Below are 19,381 nucleotides of genomic sequence, written 5' to 3'. Positions count from 1 at the left end.
AGGAAACAACGACTTGCCCCTGACGGGGTTTGAACCCATGCAGCTAGCGATCATTAGATTACTAATCCGACGCGTTAACCACTCGGCCATGCCGCCAACGGCATCAAATCATTAAACGTTTTATTAAAAGAGGTTCTGACCCTATTGTTTTAAGACATACTGCATGCCTAGTGTTCAAACCTTTTACAGTTGGACACTACGCTTTCCTCTTTTGATTACATCTGACGGACCATGTATGAGACTCTATGATAGACAGTTCTTAAAGCCCTTTGGAACTAAATTGTCTTAATGTTCGTCTTCTGTCTTGCTTCGTCGGGCCCTTGTAGGTGATTTTCTTGCTTTAAAACATTGTGTACCTTTGTTATGGTCATTGAGTTTACTTGTATATGTATCAACATGATCATTTCTGTGTTTTACTTATTTCACCTTTTTAACCAAGGTTGAAAAAACATATAAAGTATTAATCAAAAGAACAATAAGCATTACTTGTCATGTCCGTTGGCCAACACTAGCTACTAAATACAATTTAACCCTTGTGTTGCAATTAACATTAGTAAAAATAAACATTCCAATTAGGCCCCAAGATTTTACCCAATTTCGAGTTTTAACCAATCAAATTTGAAACAGTTAACAGTCGGATTTGGTAACCGTACTTATAATACAATGATGTACTGTTAGCAACATGCGCAAGAAATTAAGCAAAACCCAGGTCTTAATTTTATACAAAAAGTTATCCTACGTTTGCAATCATAGGGTTCAACCCTCGTCAAAATATTATCCTAATTTCTATGTAGTAATTTGCCATACAAATTGAAAACTAGATCAAGCGTTATTCAAAAGCAGCGTAGAATCCAAGTCGTTTATTTTGGCCATGTTTTACATTGTACAAGTGGATGTTTAATGCGGTCTGTTGGAAGTCTTTATTCATCGTAATCTGCTATGTTTACTGTAATTACAGTCTTTTGCAATGCGTGTATTTAATGATCAAATGCAAAGGGTTATGAAATAAGTATTATGATGCTTTGATAATGTAATTGCTGAAAAGAACTTTACACATAACAGTAAAACTAATTAACTAAAACAATGCAAAATACCGGAGTAATGATTGTTTGTATTTTTGTAACTAGGATTAAAAAGGGGTTTTTTTTTGGTTCCTTGTCAGTAACAAATTATTTATCATTTTGGTGATTGACCTGTTGTCGTATTACGGAGAGAGAACGCACAGATGTTTCATATTTTAATATAAAAATACACAAGTGTACAAGTCAACTGCCAAATTCGAATTCCCTAGACTGGGCGTTGAGACCACTATTTATAATGACAGTTATTAACACAAAATGTTATGAAACACGTATATTCTCATGTACATTATTAATCTTTCTGACATTTATTACCACCCAGTCCATTCTGCATGTATAATGTCAAATAACATACATAAAACTTATCATGTTTCAAGTTCATTTTATAATAAAAATCCATGCACTTATTGTCTTTCTTTTGAATTATATAAAATGTATGACTAAGTAAACTTAAAATGCAATATGCAACACTGTCCGTGCTCTGTCCGTGCTCTGTCTTGAGCTCTGTCCTGTTTTTGTTTGGTGTCAGCCTGGGCTCCTTGCCGCTGGTTCTTGTTGCTGGGTCGTGTGGGGGTTGCGCTCGTTGCTCGCCGCCTTTCCTTGTTGATCTTGTTTATCATATTTAATGGTACAATGTCACATTACTGGCCAGGCCGCGTGGAACACTATGATTGTTAATATACATGTAAGATCATGGCATACAACGAAGACATGTTTGACAGTGAAAAGTTCATTGTAAGGTATAAAAAGAACTACAACCACCTGTTAAAAGATTGGAATATGTAATTTGTTCTTTTCTACATTTAAAACGAACTACCTGATCATGACGGTTTACAAGAGATAGAGGTCGTGACAGGTCAGGGGTTTATGTCACGAAGTTTGTCTGATTTCCATTCAGATGATATCATCTTACTTATTTAAGATTTAAAATAACTATTTTGTAACGACAACTTTTTGATAGTTCATGAATTTTTAGCCAAAGCAACTACTTCATTTCCTCGTATTCTCGTGTGGCTTTGGATCCAACATAATTTCACTGATTTTGTTTTTAAGATATCAAGAAATAGCAACAAGTATTTTTTTATCTAATATTATTTCAATTTTAATTGATAATTTCACGGAGAGTAAATCTAAAAATTCAAATTTGTTACAAATAAGCTGTAAAATGTATGACAAAACTAAATCAATAGCTTTTGCTTCAGCAGAAAATGTAGGACTATTAATAAGTCTATTGTAAATTTAACAGTATTTTCAAAAACCGGCTGTACCTACTTTGCAACCTTATTTTGAACCGTGTAAATACGGATAAAATCTTCATGCTCTTTTAAGAATGTGACTAAATGTTTCTTTTAGAAAAATTGGATTACTTTGATAAAGTTGAAAGACTAACAACATTAACTTCTGATTGGAACATAATTTGGGTTTATTTTAATTTTTTCTCAAGTGTGTTTAACACAGGATTAATGGTTTAAATTTCTTTTGGTTTTATTATATCAATAACGCTGTAAATTTGATTAAAAATAATGTTTAAACCTGATCTTTACTATTCGAAGATATCCTAGATGTATTTGGAAGAGAAAGTTGTTTTTGACGTAGATAAAGGCAATGTTTTCCTGCTTCAGCATAGAGACTTTCTACTGCCGATGTTCGAAGCAATGATACAAATATTATTTACACTTTTAAGTATACATCTCACCTTTTCCACCCTACGAAGGAGTCAACGTGTTCATATTGAAACAAAAATCAAAATGATTTGTGTATATTTCTAACATTGTTTTCTTCAACTCCTAAAAGTATTTCAAATATGGAAAACATTACTGAATTTGTCCAAAATGTAATAGACTGCACAAGTATTATGCTTAAATACTGCTTGTTTCCACATTTTGAAAAAAAACTCTAATTTAAAACACTTGTTAGACACAAGTACGTTTTTAAAAGCGGCAGTAAACATGCATTGAAAACACAAAAAAGTTTATGTTGGATTATTAAAAATTAAACCCCTCTTTAAACTTTTGATTCACCATTATATATTTCATATTATTTTTGTTGGAATTTTAAAACAACTAAAAATACTACAAAGGGCCAAACTTAATGTGTAACACATTTGATATCTACATTGCTATAATTCTTGGTGTAACAATGGATCAGAAATAAACGAAGACAATTATAAAGAAAAAAGGATAAGCAGCTGTGCGTGCGTGCATGTATGCAATTTTGTAATAATCCCATCATTAATTTAGAGATGCAACACTTCAATAACTCGACAAACTATATTATCTATTAAACCGAATCGGCTTAGTTTCAATTCCTGTGGGTTTTTCTTGTTTTTTTTTGCAGTCCAGATTTATATACTCACCATAGCTGACACTTGTAACTGTAATGTTAGGTCGCTGTAATGCCTCGTCCGCGTTCAGTCTCACTGTGGTTTAATTATATTTTAGTTTTAAATCAGTCCAATGCATGGACTATGCTTGTTGTGTTTGCTAAACAAATGAAAATGTTGACATTAAGTTTATATTAATTCATAACCTATGCGTGATTTCCCACTTTTTAATATCCCGTTAGTTATCTCTCTATATCAATTGTTAAACACTCGGATAAATCATATCTTATTATAAATATAATTGCCGCCAATAATATAAAATTCATTTAAATTTCGTATGAATCGTCTTTATAGTCAGCTGTTACTTAGGCTATAACTTGACCTAAGCTGTCGTCGTTTCGTCAATGTATAAGTGTCAATATGATCACTTTTTGCGGTGTCAAGATGGCCTATATATTTCAACAGATTGACTATAATGATGGTGACTGACTAATACTTGATTATAGAAATAGTTAATAGAATGAAATATGAAATCAGACTAGATAAATAAAAACAATTCTGACAAAATTTAAAATCAATTTGACTTGAACTTGTTCACTTATCATTTACACTTTGTTACTCACTTCAGACATTTAAACTGCGTAAACGTGAATAAATTGTCAATTCAATCATTCACAATTAATGGCTCTAAAAGACAAATACTCAGCATACGTATAATAACCTGGCTATAGCACGTTATTGCATGTTTACAGAGCCTATCCTTTATGATATGTCATTTGTTATACACTCACTCGAAGGATAAATATTTTACTAGAACAGTATAAAAGGCATGTCTTTTTATTCTGCGTCCGCTGTGCTTATTTCCATGTACTCCTGAAATAATAATTTTATGCAATTTTGTAAAATTATTCATTTTAACTTGAATCTTCTTTCAAATTTGTAAGTTCAATTGAATAATAACCTGAACTTCTTGTGAAGGTTATAAATACCCCTGCTAACAGCAAAATATCCTAATACAAGAACAGCCACAAGCAGAAGCCAAACTTTTACCAATTACGAAACCAAAATAAAGGCTTTTATTAAGGTATTTAATAGGTCAATATCATAGCTCAATAACTCGATATAAAAGTTGGTCAAAGTAAACCAAATTAATCTATGAATTCCAATGTCATCAAAGAAATTATTTATTGTAATCATATGAAGTCATTGCAAGTTAAGTTCTTATTCATTTCTGGCAAAGCAGTGGTTTTATTCAACATGTCGCTGTGTCTTAACATGAATAAATCTGTCCGTAAATTACAAGATTCTACAGCATTTATTGTTTTATGGTTATCTAAATATCAAGGCCATATTTGAATTTCCTCACATGGCGGCTATTAAACAAGCAAAATTCAATACATTTACAGTGATAATCAATGTCATTTTAACCTCAAGTGTATCGTTGATTTTCGTAGCGTAATGTTTTCATGAATGTGTTATTTTGACCAAGTATGAATAAAATTTGTCCTTAAATAAAAGATTAATCCGGTTATATCTTTTTTATAAATTTGAAAAAATATGAACGAGTATATCAATAGTACTTTTACCCATGCCTATTCTAAGCACTGAAAATGATATATCAATGGCATAAAAACATATGTATGTAAGACGTTAAACCAATGAACATAAAGATAAAAAACAAGCGTGGTGAGTGGGGAATTAAATTTGCCAACTTACTGAATTTTATCGATTTTGATTTACAAGCAATAGTTGAATAATACAGAAATGACTCGCCTTCTGTGCAACTGCTTGAAGCAATTTATCAAATGTTTCCAGTAAGGTTTCAAATCCTGGTCTATTCTCCGGCAGAAAGTTCCAACAATGTTCCATTATACTGTATCTGAAAAATAATATTTAAAACCTTACAATGCATCAATAAAGACTGAGTAAAGTCTACAAATGTTTGACATTGCGTATTAGTTTCCAGTTCTAGATAAAATTACATGAAAGTCACATAAACAGTTCAACCTTTGATGAATACGTTTGATTAATCGGATTAGCGTTCGTCATTGCGCCAGCCAGTCTCTTAAAGAAAGTGTTGACAAATATGCTGCATAAAAGTATAATCTCGTTGAATCATCTATTAGGTCATATCCCGAAGGAGTTTTAGAAAAGTGTGTTTCTATTGACACACATGGATATTAGAAGTGAAAAGAATTTTAAAGTTGAAAAAGAAAAAAGAGAAAAGTTCTCACGTCTTAATCTAATGGTAAATAACATCGATACAATCGTATAAGAATTTCTAGTTATCTTAGAAAAAGACACATCATCATTACAAAATAAAAAATGTGTTAATATTCTTAAAACCAAAACATGATTATGCTGTCGATTTCAGGCAATTTTGAAAAGCTATATTGATGAAGTATTTATCAATATCAATACTAAATTAAATTTGTCTGCAAAGTTAAATCATATTTTGAAAACTGTAAAAAAGGGATAACAAATTGTTTCCTAAAATATAATAATGTTCTTACATATAATCTGGGCAAAGTGGAGGTGGGGGCATGATGTAATTATTCCTGTACATATCAAGTAGCAAATCCGGTGGTATTCCAGGGTAAGGACCGGCTCCTAGAGTCACGATTTCCCATAATAAGATGCCAAACGACCAAATATCACTTTTACAGGTGTATCTCCCACTGGATAACGATTCGGGACTCATCCATTTATACGGCATTCTTCCCTAAAAAGTTGTTCATATAAAGATATTTCGCAATTTTCATGTAACTTTAAATAAATTACACTGTATTGTTTGAATCTATTGTAAGCACAAACTAATTACGATTTAATTTTATTTATTGATAAAAAAACCATTTTGTATTGTTTCAAACTAAGTATTTCAGTAATTTTATATTGGAAGAGTGCATCAAATCACTGTAAGCCTTCTTCAAAACAACGTCCCGAGAGCTATTTATACCCCGACATTCGTTTTAAAAATAAAACATCGGGAAACGAATCGTCAGCATTATTAATTTAAATATAGACAGCAAACCGGTAGATTAGATATATCGAGAGGTTTCCTTATTGTTTTTGTATTTCATCGTCGGCTAATTTCATTTTTCAGCTTAATTCTTTTAATTTGACACTTATATTAAACGATTAACATGAAACTAAAAATAACATATTTAAGCTTTAGAAAAACTGAAGGTTGCTTTAAGCCTCAAGTAAAGATATCTCATCCATTTGCGTCGGAAAGGGTCTAAGGTAATCTTACCGCAAAAACAAGGACTAAACAGGGAGACACAGGCAGAAGTTTTATTTTCTTAGTTTTGAATCTAGCGTTCGTTATTCTGTAAATGTCCTCAAAATGAATGCACTACACAGTCAAAGTAACAAAACGTTTCTCCTTATAAAGAATAAAATGGTGGTTTCCTAACATGACCCACGTGGGTCAGGTTAGAGCTTTAAGATTTCACAATAAATGTCACAGTTAAATCTGGAAACGTTAAAGTACATGTCAAATGAATGACTTACACTTGTTTCAATCATATAATATCCACAATATCTGTTATTGTAACTTTCAGGGTTTGTTAACGTCACACGACTTAATTTTTAAACACCTCTGTGATTCTATCGGCATCTAAATTTCGTTCAACATATATAGATGCATTTACGCTTCAAACCCAAAATATATAGGAATTATACAGAAATTCATGCTGGGATTTTAAATAATGTCATTTCAGCGTGATTTGAGTACATAAAATCATTTTAATATTTTTTTCTTTAATTTGCCTGAGTATTCCTTTAAACACGTTGCTGAGACAAGCTATATACATGTAGGTTAATAATACGGTCAACAAAATTATTTATGGGGAACAATCAATATATTTCATGCATATTAAATAACATTAATTATCATTTGCTACATGACGATTAAATTAAACATCATTTTGAATGTATTGCAAATACTAACGGTAGTATGTTATTCTTTTTGTACTCGATACATAAAATTTGCAATGCAGAACAATCTTGGAGTAGTATCAATATCTTATAAGGCAAAGATTGGATTAAGCCTAGTCTCATATGTAACTAGTATCTGTTCATCCATTTTTTGTTTTATAAACTTTATAAAATGAGGCTCTACAAAATAATTTTTGAAATGTTATTTGAAAGTAAATATAGTTGATTATATCCCGAAACAACCAATTTTCAATCACAACCTAAATTCAAACACATTCTTAATTCTGTGGCACTGATGTCATGTCTGACTAAATTGCATAAAGTCACATGTTGTATTAACTTCAAAACTTGCAGAAATGCCATACTTGATTAATTGTCAGTTGTTATCAGTAAAACAATAAGAAACTGTTTGTTTTAAGTGACACAATATAAATTGTCCAACTTCAACTATATCAAAATAGTCACTTGTTTAAAATAGTGGAAAATTTTTTCCAAGCACATTAAATTTTTTTTATAAAGTATTAACTAACAGATTTTTACCATTTACCTCAGTCTTAGGTGTATTTAAAACATTTATTTATATGATGTACCACTAAGTTTTCATCAGACATTATGTAGGGGTCCTTATTAATAAGATCTTTATTTGTTATCATTTTTTTCATGTGATGATTGTAGAATAATTGTTTTGTAGGCAATAGCAACTGGCAGATCTAAACAAGTTTCCGTATTTGCTAGTATTATAAAGTGGGGAAGGTAAAATGCTGTAAAGCTTGGATGCATTTATCATTTTGCAACCCATATAGCGTACTAAGAAGTGACACCTTTAACTGCCTTTTTATACACATTAACAGTAGTCATACTAATGCATTGTACTTTATATATGTTATAACATTTAGTGTAAGTTTTTTAAAATCTTGAAAAAACTGTTGAAAATCGTTGAATAGACTGTTGTGAAATTTCCTACAATTTTAAGTGGCCCTGATTTATCTTGAACAAATTTTCCATAATGATTACCCTGCTGTTTGAATTTAGGTTAAAATATTTCTGAGAGTGACCTGGGTGGGTCATATCGTTTTTATTGAATTTCTAAGAAAGATCAAGACTTGTTGAAAATGTACCAACCTTAAAATGAAAAAGTGTTGATAGATGCATTAATAGCTAAAATAAATTTGAAGTATAATTTCTCCTTCCATTTATTATTGGCTAAAAATGGCTTAACTGATTGAATATTGGTTGTCCCGGGATATATGTTAAAACAAAACAATGGGTAAGCTTTAATATGAAATTAATACTGACGTTTGAATTTTGATAATAGTAGCCATTCTCATGGACATCTCGTGACAAACCAAAGTCTGATATCTTCGCTACATAATCAGATGACAGAAGAATATTTCTTCCGGCAAGGTCTCGATGGACAATCTGAAGACATTAATCATTTCATAAACAATGACTATTTTTGGCATTGCTGTTTACAAAGCATAGCATGTGCATATCAATTGTTATATCGATCATTTGCATTCAACAACTTAATAAAGATATGGTTATAACATTTATAATTATAAACACTTTGCAGGTAATGTTTTCATTTTTCCATAAGTATGATATAAATATCAAGAATATAAATGATACTGAGCTATTACATCATTGTCACTTCAGTTTTGGTAATAATAAATATTAAGATAGAAATCCAACAATCATGAAAGTTATGGTTTGTGATCATGAATTATTTATGAAATTATGATTAAACATGAAGACTGAACAAGCATGTATTATTTCAATTATAGTTTCCAAAATTTCATCGCAATATTTGTTACCTTTAATCTCGATAGAAACTCCATACCCTTTGCTATGTGCCACATATAAAGAAACAAACGGGGCTGTGTGTTCTGTAAATATGCCTTCCACTCAGAAGAGTCGAGGTTCTGTATAACTTTAGAATTTATCTGATCTAACCATTTAAGATGAGCGAGTAAGTCGCCGTTGTCTGCAAACTCTAAAACCATTATCAAAGATCCTGCAATGTTAAAGTCTTGTGTTAATTTTAAATAATGATATTCATGAATCTAATTTTAATTATGTTGGCCTAGAGTTTCATGTGTATAAAAATATTCTTATCGTTTACAAAATTATTGTTTGAATTTTTGCTTTTGAAAAATAATATTTCCAACAGAAATCAATCTGTATATTTACTATAGAGCAAATTTTGTATCTTCAAAATCATTGCTTATCATTGCTAAACGATAAAAACCTGTCTTAAAATAGAAACATAGCATTTTGTCCTGATCTTGTTTTTCAGTTTACTTGAATAACTATTAACAGTGACATTCAATGTTACAACTCATTTGAGCAATCAAAACTGTTAGACCAAAACGTTATGAAATCAAGGTAATTTTGCTTATGTATACATTTTAAAAAAATATTTCATTAGATAAATCTTGAAGAATAAAAGTTGGTGTATAAGAGTAAAAGCTGTAAGTATGTAAACGTATGTTACATACCATCTATTTCTCCTGTTCCAAAAATCTGTATAATATTTGGATGGTTTCCTATGCTAATTAACGTTCTATATTCTGTTGAAAATGTTTCTGTGTCGTCTGTCTTTGCATTTTCTAAATGATACAAGAAAAGAAGCAAATTTGGAACATATTAATATTTAAGATAGCAACGGGTAAATATGATAACAAAATTATGCATTTTATAAGTTTTTAAAGACACAAATTGTTTTAAAATAAGCCCCACCCCGTATGTAAAGCCCAAATTAAAATAAAATTTGATATTTTAGAAAAATTCTAAAAGAAATGTAAAGGAAGAGTAGTTAAAGACAACACTAGATTCAAAGGAAAAAATATTTATAATGTTACAAACTAAAAACTTTAAACAGGGACGGCGTTACCATGTGATAGTTATATTTTAATATGATTTCGGGGCCTAATTGACTAAACCCTTTTTTCCCAAAAAAAACCTCACTACCCCGTTATAATTTTGAAAAATTAAAATGATAAGGGGGTATTCAGCAAAAGTACATAATCCCTTTAATTTTCCCCTTTTTTTTCCGACTCCCATATCGTGAACAGAACAACGCGATTTTAGCTTTTATCTAAATTTAGCGAATCTAATTTCAGCTTTTATGTTGTTCATGTTACTTTCGTGCGTTTTCCCCACTGACTAAGGTACATCTTTCTATTTATCTGAGATTGTATTTTACAGTTTTATTTTGATTTCAACTGTCTTGTCGGTGTATCGTTAACATGTAACTTTCAGGCAGTTAACACGTATTGTCTGTTCTCCACTTTTGTTATCATAATAGTATGAAGCAGCCTATGTTTTAATTGAAGAATGAATGTGTCAACTAAATAAAGACAATAAATGTTATTGAATAAATTTTATCTTATAATTGACTGTTGTTTATATAAGACTTTGAAAATGGCTTCGAATGTTTGTCGTTCATATAAATTGAAATAAGAAGGCAAAACGGAAACTAAAAGCATACATTCAGTACCTCTTATCTGTTTTACAGCAACTTTCTTCCATTTGGAGTCAGCATCCGCTACAAATCCTTCAAAAACATTACCAAAAGCCCCTCTACCGATAAGTTTACCGAGACGAAGTGTTCCACACAACTTTTATAAGATGAATACAAATGTCTTTTATAAAAGAGTATATTTAACACTTACTAACATGTACCATACAGAGTATATATAGAGTTAAATAAAAGGTCATTGTTGCAAAGATGTAGACTGAACATCATAACTTGTATGGGTGCATCTTACTTTAATAACTTTACATCAGAATGAACAGTACTTAATGAGTCTCTTCTAAATTTATAAAATATCTAAGATAAAACCTTCTTTATATCAGCTTTATTGTCATATAAAACTATTTTGTACTTTATTGTAGAGATGCAATACTGAAGGCGACCTCTAAGCAAAATTTCTCCGATTGTCAGTGACATATATATATTTACGGAGGTGTTAAGTCAATATCTTTGGCTTTCAAGGAAGATAATTAAATATAGGAGATTATTATATCAAAGAAATTTTAAAAGAAAATATAAAGGAATTATATAACCTTGATCTCATTGTCATTTGGTCCAATAATATTTTGTAAAGTACTCGTAGAAATGCTAACTTCGGCAGTGTCTGCAACAGATCTTGGTCTGTAATACTGACCATTCAATATCATCTGAAATTGATCAGGTATGAAATTTACACAAAAATGTTAGATTTCAAAAATAATTAGAATAATTAAATGCTTAACGAATTTTACTTTAAGATAACGATAGCATTTTAGCATATTAAATACCGATTTTATTGTTTTTTTGAATTAAGTACCAAAATATGTATTCATTTAGCATATTAGCTGAAGTTGAAATTCCTTACTCAATAATGTTACATTTTAGTATACAACATGATAGCGAATTCGATATATGTCTGACTGTAAAGTCACGTGTCCTGATTGGTTCTATATGCACCAAAGAGAAAGAAGCAGTCACAAAAAATAAAACGTGGTGAAGTGAAGTGTATCCTGTTTCATTATTTTGATGTACACCCTCTTTTGTTCTCACGTAAATAGAAACATTGTCATTTAAAAACATACTTGTATTGGTTTCTTCAGTTTTTTAGTTCTGTTCTTGCAGAAATACAGTAAAACACCGATGATGAATCCAAACAGAACCAGTAAAGCTGGCAAAACTATAGCTACAAGTCTATACCAAATAATTCCTGAAATAAAACAACCAGATAATACAGTTTCTTATAGTTTCTTATATGAAATTTTACCAACATTATTGTCTATTTACTCGTGTGATCCATACAAAAAATAAGAGTATCTATTATAAGTTACAACATTCTTCTCTTGTAGACCATACGGATGGTTATCAAAGCACGGGTTTAAAAATTATATTGCATTATGTCTAAGATCTCTAAATCATATACGTATATCTTCACATTTATCTAATATAGAGAAATGTCTGAAATTAATTTGGAAGGCATGATATTTTATTTAAATCAAGTATTCTTATATCTACTATACAATGGTTTGTGCGAACACCTTACATTAATTAAAAATCATTGTAGTACAGTCATACCTTCTCGATTAACTACACCCTGAATACATTCAATGTCATTCACGTTAAATTCATTCATGCCAATGTTTTCTGGTGTTGTGCAATTCAGATTTTCTGAAAACGATCCCTTCTGACTGAATGATATTAACCAGATAAGATCACAATCGCAGTGCCATGGATTATCCCCTAACACCCTATATGAAACAATATAAATGTATTCAATATATTAAACAAATCATTGTCAAGATTGTCAAATATAGCTCAATTATGTCAAGTCATTTAAATTAAATATATAAATCACTATTCGTGTTGAAAATGCCTAAAATGATGAAAATGCAAATAGCGTCAAATTGTAGCATTTAGAAACATTTTGCATTACATTTTGATAAATTTAGAATTATAAATTTTTGTTAAATCAGAAAAAAGAACTTCGAATATTCATCTTCAGTATTCGTATTCCATAACCAATTTTATGTTATTTAATAATAATTATTTTAAAGAATTGGTAACATTACAATGTTGATTTATTCCAATAATGGCCGACTTTTATGTATTTTTTTATCAAAAGTTGAAAGTAAAACAATCAGAAAACATCAGAAAATGTTGACACTCTAAAATGATGTTTATACAATAAAGAGGGAAAACGCAAAAAAAGTTAGATACCAGACAAAATGTGGATACTTAAATAACGAGTACATAGGCATTTTCCAGACAGACTTATGGATAAGTGCCACTGTTAGATCACATGTGTATTGGGAGTTGAACCAAATAAAACACAATAAATTTAATTCCCAAGATTATGTCAGACAAATTAAGGCCGCAATTAAATTTAGAACGGCGGTTATATTATAATAAAAAGGGGAATCTTACATATGAAACGTTCTGTTGTTCTTCAGCAGACTCGATATTTGCCATGGTAAAGTTGTCAGCTGGTTTCCACATATATGTCTTGACAGACAAAATAAATCAGATAAGAAACAAAGAATGAAAAGTTCATTAATCAAAATAATTATGAAGTACAAGAAAAACAATTTAAAAATCATTTCCGAAGATGCAGTTTATGTTAAAAGTTCGCTTTGGCATTTAAAAAGATCCAGTCATATTGGGATAAATTCACACCTTTGGAGACAGATTTATGAACATTATGATACACTTTTGCTATCTACTAGGTCTAAAGAAAAAGAATTTGAAATGATAATAAAACTATAAAATGTGAGTTCTAATAAAAGTTCAACTAGATGTTCGATGGATTTTTTTTTCGGCATGTATTTTATTTAATTTTCAGGTTCAAAACTATGATTTTTCCATAACTTTATACACACCTGTAATCGAACGTTCATTGACAAATTTTAAAGAAATCATTCACTTGAATTTCTATATTAACAAATTAAACATTTTTGTTCCTATGTTTGTTGTTGTTGTAGTTTAGCTGAGACGGCAAATAAAAGTTCAGTTATATTATTATTATCGTAGAACGTTAATAAAGTTTGGTTATCACTTAACTTACTTTTGTTGAAATGTTTTGACACATTTTTAGCATAACAGCAAAATCAGTATAGATATAGAAAACAAAATAGATTTATTCTTTTAAAGCTGTGCAGATGTATCGATTCATATATTATTTGAATATATGTCTCTATATATTGAACTCAGATGTTTGCATTATTGAGCAATGTCTGAAAGTGTGTATAGAAGATCCCTTGAGAGTATAGAAACTATAAACAAAAATTTGAAAATTAATATGAAAGCATTGTGTCTGGCCATTTACTTACAGTTCTCTTAGGTTATGCAAGACAGATAACTTCTGGCTTATACTCTTCAATCTGTTGTGTCTTATATCGCTAAATATATAAATAAGAAAAATAATAGTCATTTTGTTATATGGTGTTAATTTAAACATATAAAGCAAATATATAACTTACTAAATATAATGTGACCGACTAAAGATAAAACATTATTTAGCTAATATGGGTCAAAATTTGAGATTAACATAGATAACGAATTTAATTCACTTTTACAGATGATTACACCCATATATCATAGTATACAGAAAATTATATGAAGATCTATGAAAGTACATGAATACATCTTATTTGTATAACGTGTATGTACAAAAATGAGTGTTTATGTATAAATTACTACAATTAACCATTTTCTTCTACTTGCTGTTCGTAATATACAGAAGATAAAGGCTAGGAAAGGTGCTGATAGAAACAGATATACACGCTGATATAAAAGTACAAAAGCAGAGGACACCTGTTTTGATTTCATAGAAAATATTTGTTAAATGTAAATACATTATTTAATCTAGTTTGAAAGACATATCGAAAATGTCGAACTCACAGACTGTTGATGTGAGGAAAATGCTCAATTTTGGAGGAAATCATGGTGATGTTGTTGTATGCAAGATGCCTAAAATATAAAATTAAAAACAATGCAACCCTAATAAAGTACTTAATTAATTGTGTGATATTACATGATTTGTTTATTCTTTAAGTACTTTATAAGATTTTTGTTTCAATTCGAACATTTTGTCCAATATATACCTGATTTTTATATTACAAGTATCTGGCGAATATTTATTCCAACTAATCCATATGGAAAGAATTTTTTTGTAACGTTTAACTATATGCAGACACATAACATTTGGAATTGACAGTATATCTTGGCGAGTTTATAGATTATATTTACCAATATTTTATTGGAGAATTTCTAAAGGTTTTATACGGGATGTCCTGGAGGTTATTGTGATCAAAGTATCTGTAAAATATAAGTTAATATATGACATTAAATCATATTGAAATTTATGGAACTTTTAAGACAATAATTTAAACATTCATCATTAAATACAGACACACTAATTGAATGAGTATATTAATGATTTTACTGTAAAAGATTTAGAAAGTAACACATAATCTTTTATACTTACAAAACATCGAGTTTGGGTAACATTAAAAAAGCATTTGAAGATATGAAGATTAATCCATTGCTCTCAAGAGAACTGAAAATAAAATGTAATGGCTGATAAGCAACGTTCACTGTAGACTTATCATGATTCATTGGATATTTCTGTGATATTCGTTTGTTTATAGTCTCATCAGAAATCCATACGGACGATTTTCGTTGAGTCTGTTCGTATTAAGAAAATTACTTTTTATTTATAATTCATATTTCATTGATATTTATATGATTGATTAATATTGAGCACTCAACTCTCGTATATATGGGTCAAAGACTTGATAGAAAAAAGGAAAATTAAGCGTTTGAACACCTTTATGGCTACACATCAGTTTTTTTCTATCCTTGAAGATCGTTCTGCACGACATCATTTTTGTGAGTGCATGTTTTTGGTATTTTGAGTTTTATCCACTTTGGTGTTTTGTTTTTCTAGAAGGATGGTTCCAGTATTCCTCCCCTGAATACAGTTTAATCAAAAAGAGACATGTTGCCTGCATTTAATTTTGTCCTTTGACAGCCTATATATGATATGCAGGCTCCATTACATCTAACCCCCTTTTTCAAAATTCCTGTCACTTGTTTTCTCGTGAGGACTCAAGCATTGTTTTACCATGGGGTTTTCATTGAATTTCACGAACGTGTCACATTGAAGGTTCAAGGATAACCGTATTTGAACTATATGAACACATCTGCGGATGTTTCAAAATACAAAAGATTTCAATTACCACTACCATCAATGAACAGGCTCAAAATCAAACCGAGCCTGCAATGTTTCTAATTTTGACGTGTTAGGCTTTTTTAGTTAATTTATTGTTAACAATAAGTACATGTATGTTTAAAATAGATAATCGGTCATTGTTAAATCGTTAGTTCACCTGTTTACTAAGCTGGGATTATGTGCAGGTGTAGCCTGTATTTTACCAGTGTAATGACCCGTATGTTGAGAACAACTAGCCAACGGCCGAAAAAGAGAATATTATTAAAAATATCTCACCCTAATTCGCAATCATAATTCATCAATTAACAATTTAGTCTGCGTTTTTTATTTATTGAAAAAATTATGACCATATTATTGGGTCTGGTCCTTTGGCTATTCTGTTTGTTGTGATACCAACTAGTAAGTCCCTTTTTATTTTTTTAAATGAAAAGTAAGAAAAGTAAGCCTTATGCCGGTATAATATAGACTAAATTGTTGAAATTATGTTAGTATAATAATGATATTTATAGTATTGATAGCCTTGTGGTGAGCATTTGAAAATGATCCTGTCTTCCTGTTTTCTTTAAATATGTTTATTGAAGTTCATTCTAACTTCGATATCACTCATGCTCACATGAAATAAAAGAAAAAATATAAGTTAAAAAAATGAAATTTTCTATAAAACTGGTGTAATACGTGTATAGAATACCCATACAATTGTTTCCTCTATTAAGTACTTATGAATAACAAGTCTTTAATTATGATTGCACTTTTAAATCAACACATTGTTTATTATATATAAACGTTTACCAAAAGCATTCACAGCGATGTAGTAACTATAACATTTGAAATCCGGCTCGGTGTGTCTGTGTATAAACACTAAGGGTAAAATCTACGAATTACGTATGTTATAGCTGCCTTCAAACAATTATTGACAGTATATGTAATTAATTTTTTTCAGACATATAGATGTTAATCCTATTTCTAGAAAGGTAAAAATAAAAGTATTTACTTACAGTTCAACCAAGGAGGGCAGATTGTTAAATGGCTTGGAGGTTATTCTGGTCAGGTTGTTATAAGATAAATTTCTATAAAAAACAAAAGGTTCAAATTTAGAGCAGCGTATAACAATACTTGAGTATTTGAAAAGGGAGTAAAACAATTGCTAAAAACGCAATGATATATTGGGACCATCTATATAGACCATCATTTTTGTAAGGTAAGGTAACTTGATCATTCCATTAATTATGAGAGAATGAATAAGAAAAAAATAGGTATAAAATGAATCAGTGTAAACACATTTAAACAACAAATACAGATACATAAGCTAATGTTGCACCGATGTAGAGACTGACGTGACAAATAAAAGTAAATAAAAGTAACACCCCTTGCAACCTCACATAAAAACTTCTTCTTTGCAGGTAAGCAGTTGAAAATAATTCAGATAAAAAACCAGTGGGATATGTTTACCAAAATGCTCCTACACAAGCCCTCAAAGATGAACACAGTTGCAGTTCACATTTTGTTGGTTGTATGATCCGATATTTCAATTTTATAATTTCGATTAATTTATAATTTAAGGACCTGTATGACAAAATATTAATTGGGTGTAGTCACAAACATTCCTACAAAATTATTTCATTTAAACACAAACGAAATTGAATAAAAAAACCATTTTAAACAACCATTGTCATATTGTTAGAACATTCCATTATTCAAAAAAAGACTAACAATAATCATACAGGAAACTTACATCGAAGTAACTTTAAGCATATTCTGAAATGAATTATCTTCCAATTCAGTGATGGTGTTGTTTGCGAAATTTCTGAAAAGACAAACAATGTCTCCATAAGCTATGTTTAAATTATAAGTCATTGTTGATTCTGAAATATGTGTTTTGTAATTTACTTGATATATGTAACAGAGATATCTTTAAACTAATTGAGAAGAGATCTTAAACATGAAATTGGCTGATTGGCTGATTAGTGACTGAGTAATGTCTGAAACGATTAAAAAGAAGGCATGAATACTTATGAGTGAAATTATCTTTCGTTTCTAAATTGGTTAACGACTGCTTATTACGTATACGTTTGATTACACTCCTGTTTCTTTTAAAGAAAATCAAATTTGCGATGAAAATCAAGAAACATTTCTATTACAAAATGTATTGTCTTCTAGGAGAATTTTTTAATCGTCAGAAAGATCAGTACCCCTATGATTTAAAGCTATATCTAGACCAGTGATTTTACTAAACGTTTAGATTTGTTGTTTTTAATTTCTGATTCGAAACAATGAACGTTTATTTTTACTTCCCTTTAGTTGAGGAAAAAAGATAACTTACATGATATGGATATTTGTCATGTTTGTCAAGACTCTACTTGGAATTCTCTTCAGATCACATTTGTTTACGATTCTAGAAGAAGGAGTTATAATGATAAAAGAGATAAAACATGTACATGATTTAGAATTACTTGTGTATTATTATAAGACGTGTCAATATACATGTACATCTATTTATGATTGTTGGTGTAATAAAAAATAATTGAATATTCATCAAATTGAACTCATGCATAATTGTGATATTTCTATTTCATCTTAACACTTAAAAAGCTCTTTGAAAAGAGTTTGTCAAGCATAATTACTAGCATATATTATTATAAATGATGATATTATATTTTCATATAATCAATATATCATATACATTTCTAGCGGTTAAAACGAAACACATATAACAATAAAGTTGTTCAAATTTATTTGAAAAACAAAAACGTTTTTCACTTACAATACACTAGTAGTTTTTCTTACTCTTTCCGGCAATGATGATACCAGGGCCGTTGAGGAAATGTTACTTTCCTGAACTGACCTAGAAAATAAGGGGAAATATTTGCTGTTCAGTCAATGATGACGAGGCTGGTGTACTTCAAGAATTGTTATCTATGATGTTGCTATTCACAATATTGGATTTTCAAGTGATTGATTATGAGTTTACAATTATAATGTTTATTAAAACATATAAACAACATAACATATAATAATGTTTATATGATCGGGAGACCTTTTTGATAATTTATGAAACAAGAAATGTGTAAAGGCGTCGACATATCTATAAGTTAGAAAAATTGAGACAATAATAAGACAAAGACAAAGCAAAATAGTAGTGGTATTATCTAAGAATTAGGTTTAGTTCAAATCCACATTAGATAGACACTAGCATTGAAAATGGTTCAAACTTGACGATATATACTAATAGACTTATACCGGTGCGGGCAATTAGGTAGGGGGTGGAAGGATAATCCATAAGGAACTAAAATATTTCCAAT

At 29.9% G+C, this 19,381-nt stretch overlaps 1 protein-coding gene across 3 annotated transcripts in view; it reads right to left on the bottom strand.

Moving 5' to 3' along the window:
* LOC132756055 (fibroblast growth factor receptor 1-like) overlaps positions 1–19,381 on the bottom strand; it is a 152,217-nt gene that overhangs the window by 58,407 nt on the left and 74,429 nt on the right. Inside the window, exons 3-19 of one of the 3 annotated variants that reach the window (XM_060747031.1) lie at positions 18,844–18,924; positions 18,403–18,474; positions 17,815–17,886; positions 17,078–17,149; positions 15,336–15,407; positions 15,098–15,166; positions 14,750–14,818; positions 14,179–14,247; positions 13,277–13,354; positions 12,428–12,600; positions 11,938–12,062; positions 11,410–11,523; positions 10,841–10,961; positions 9,840–9,950; positions 9,156–9,355; positions 8,638–8,760; positions 5,916–6,124 (exon numbers count right to left, since the gene is read on the bottom strand). In XM_060747031.1, the coding sequence (XP_060603014.1) occupies positions 5,916–6,124; positions 8,638–8,760; positions 9,156–9,355; positions 9,840–9,950; positions 10,841–10,961; positions 11,410–11,523; positions 11,938–12,062; positions 12,428–12,600; positions 13,277–13,354; positions 14,179–14,247; positions 14,750–14,818; positions 15,098–15,166; positions 15,336–15,407; positions 17,078–17,149; positions 17,815–17,886; positions 18,403–18,474; positions 18,844–18,924 (1,830 nt within the window). Of the gene's footprint in view, positions 1–3,394; positions 4,276–5,175; positions 5,282–5,915; positions 6,125–8,637; positions 8,761–9,155; positions 9,356–9,839; positions 9,951–10,840; positions 10,962–11,409; positions 11,524–11,937; positions 12,063–12,427; positions 12,601–13,276; positions 13,355–14,178; positions 14,248–14,749; positions 14,819–15,097; positions 15,167–15,335; positions 15,408–17,077; positions 17,150–17,814; positions 17,887–18,402; positions 18,475–18,843; positions 18,925–19,381 lie in introns of those variants that run through there. The other 2 variants (XM_060747032.1, XM_060747028.1) reach the window with 2 other exon arrangements.

The sequence above is a fragment of the Ruditapes philippinarum genome, unplaced genomic scaffold (assembly GCF_026571515.1).
Source record: "Ruditapes philippinarum isolate M1 unplaced genomic scaffold, ASM2657151v2 ctg149_1_1_1_1, whole genome shotgun sequence".
Taxonomy (NCBI): Eukaryota; Metazoa; Mollusca; class Bivalvia; order Venerida; family Veneridae; genus Ruditapes; species Ruditapes philippinarum.
Note: the sequence above shows the minus strand (reverse complement) of the source record. Positions and strands in the feature narration are given on the sequence as shown.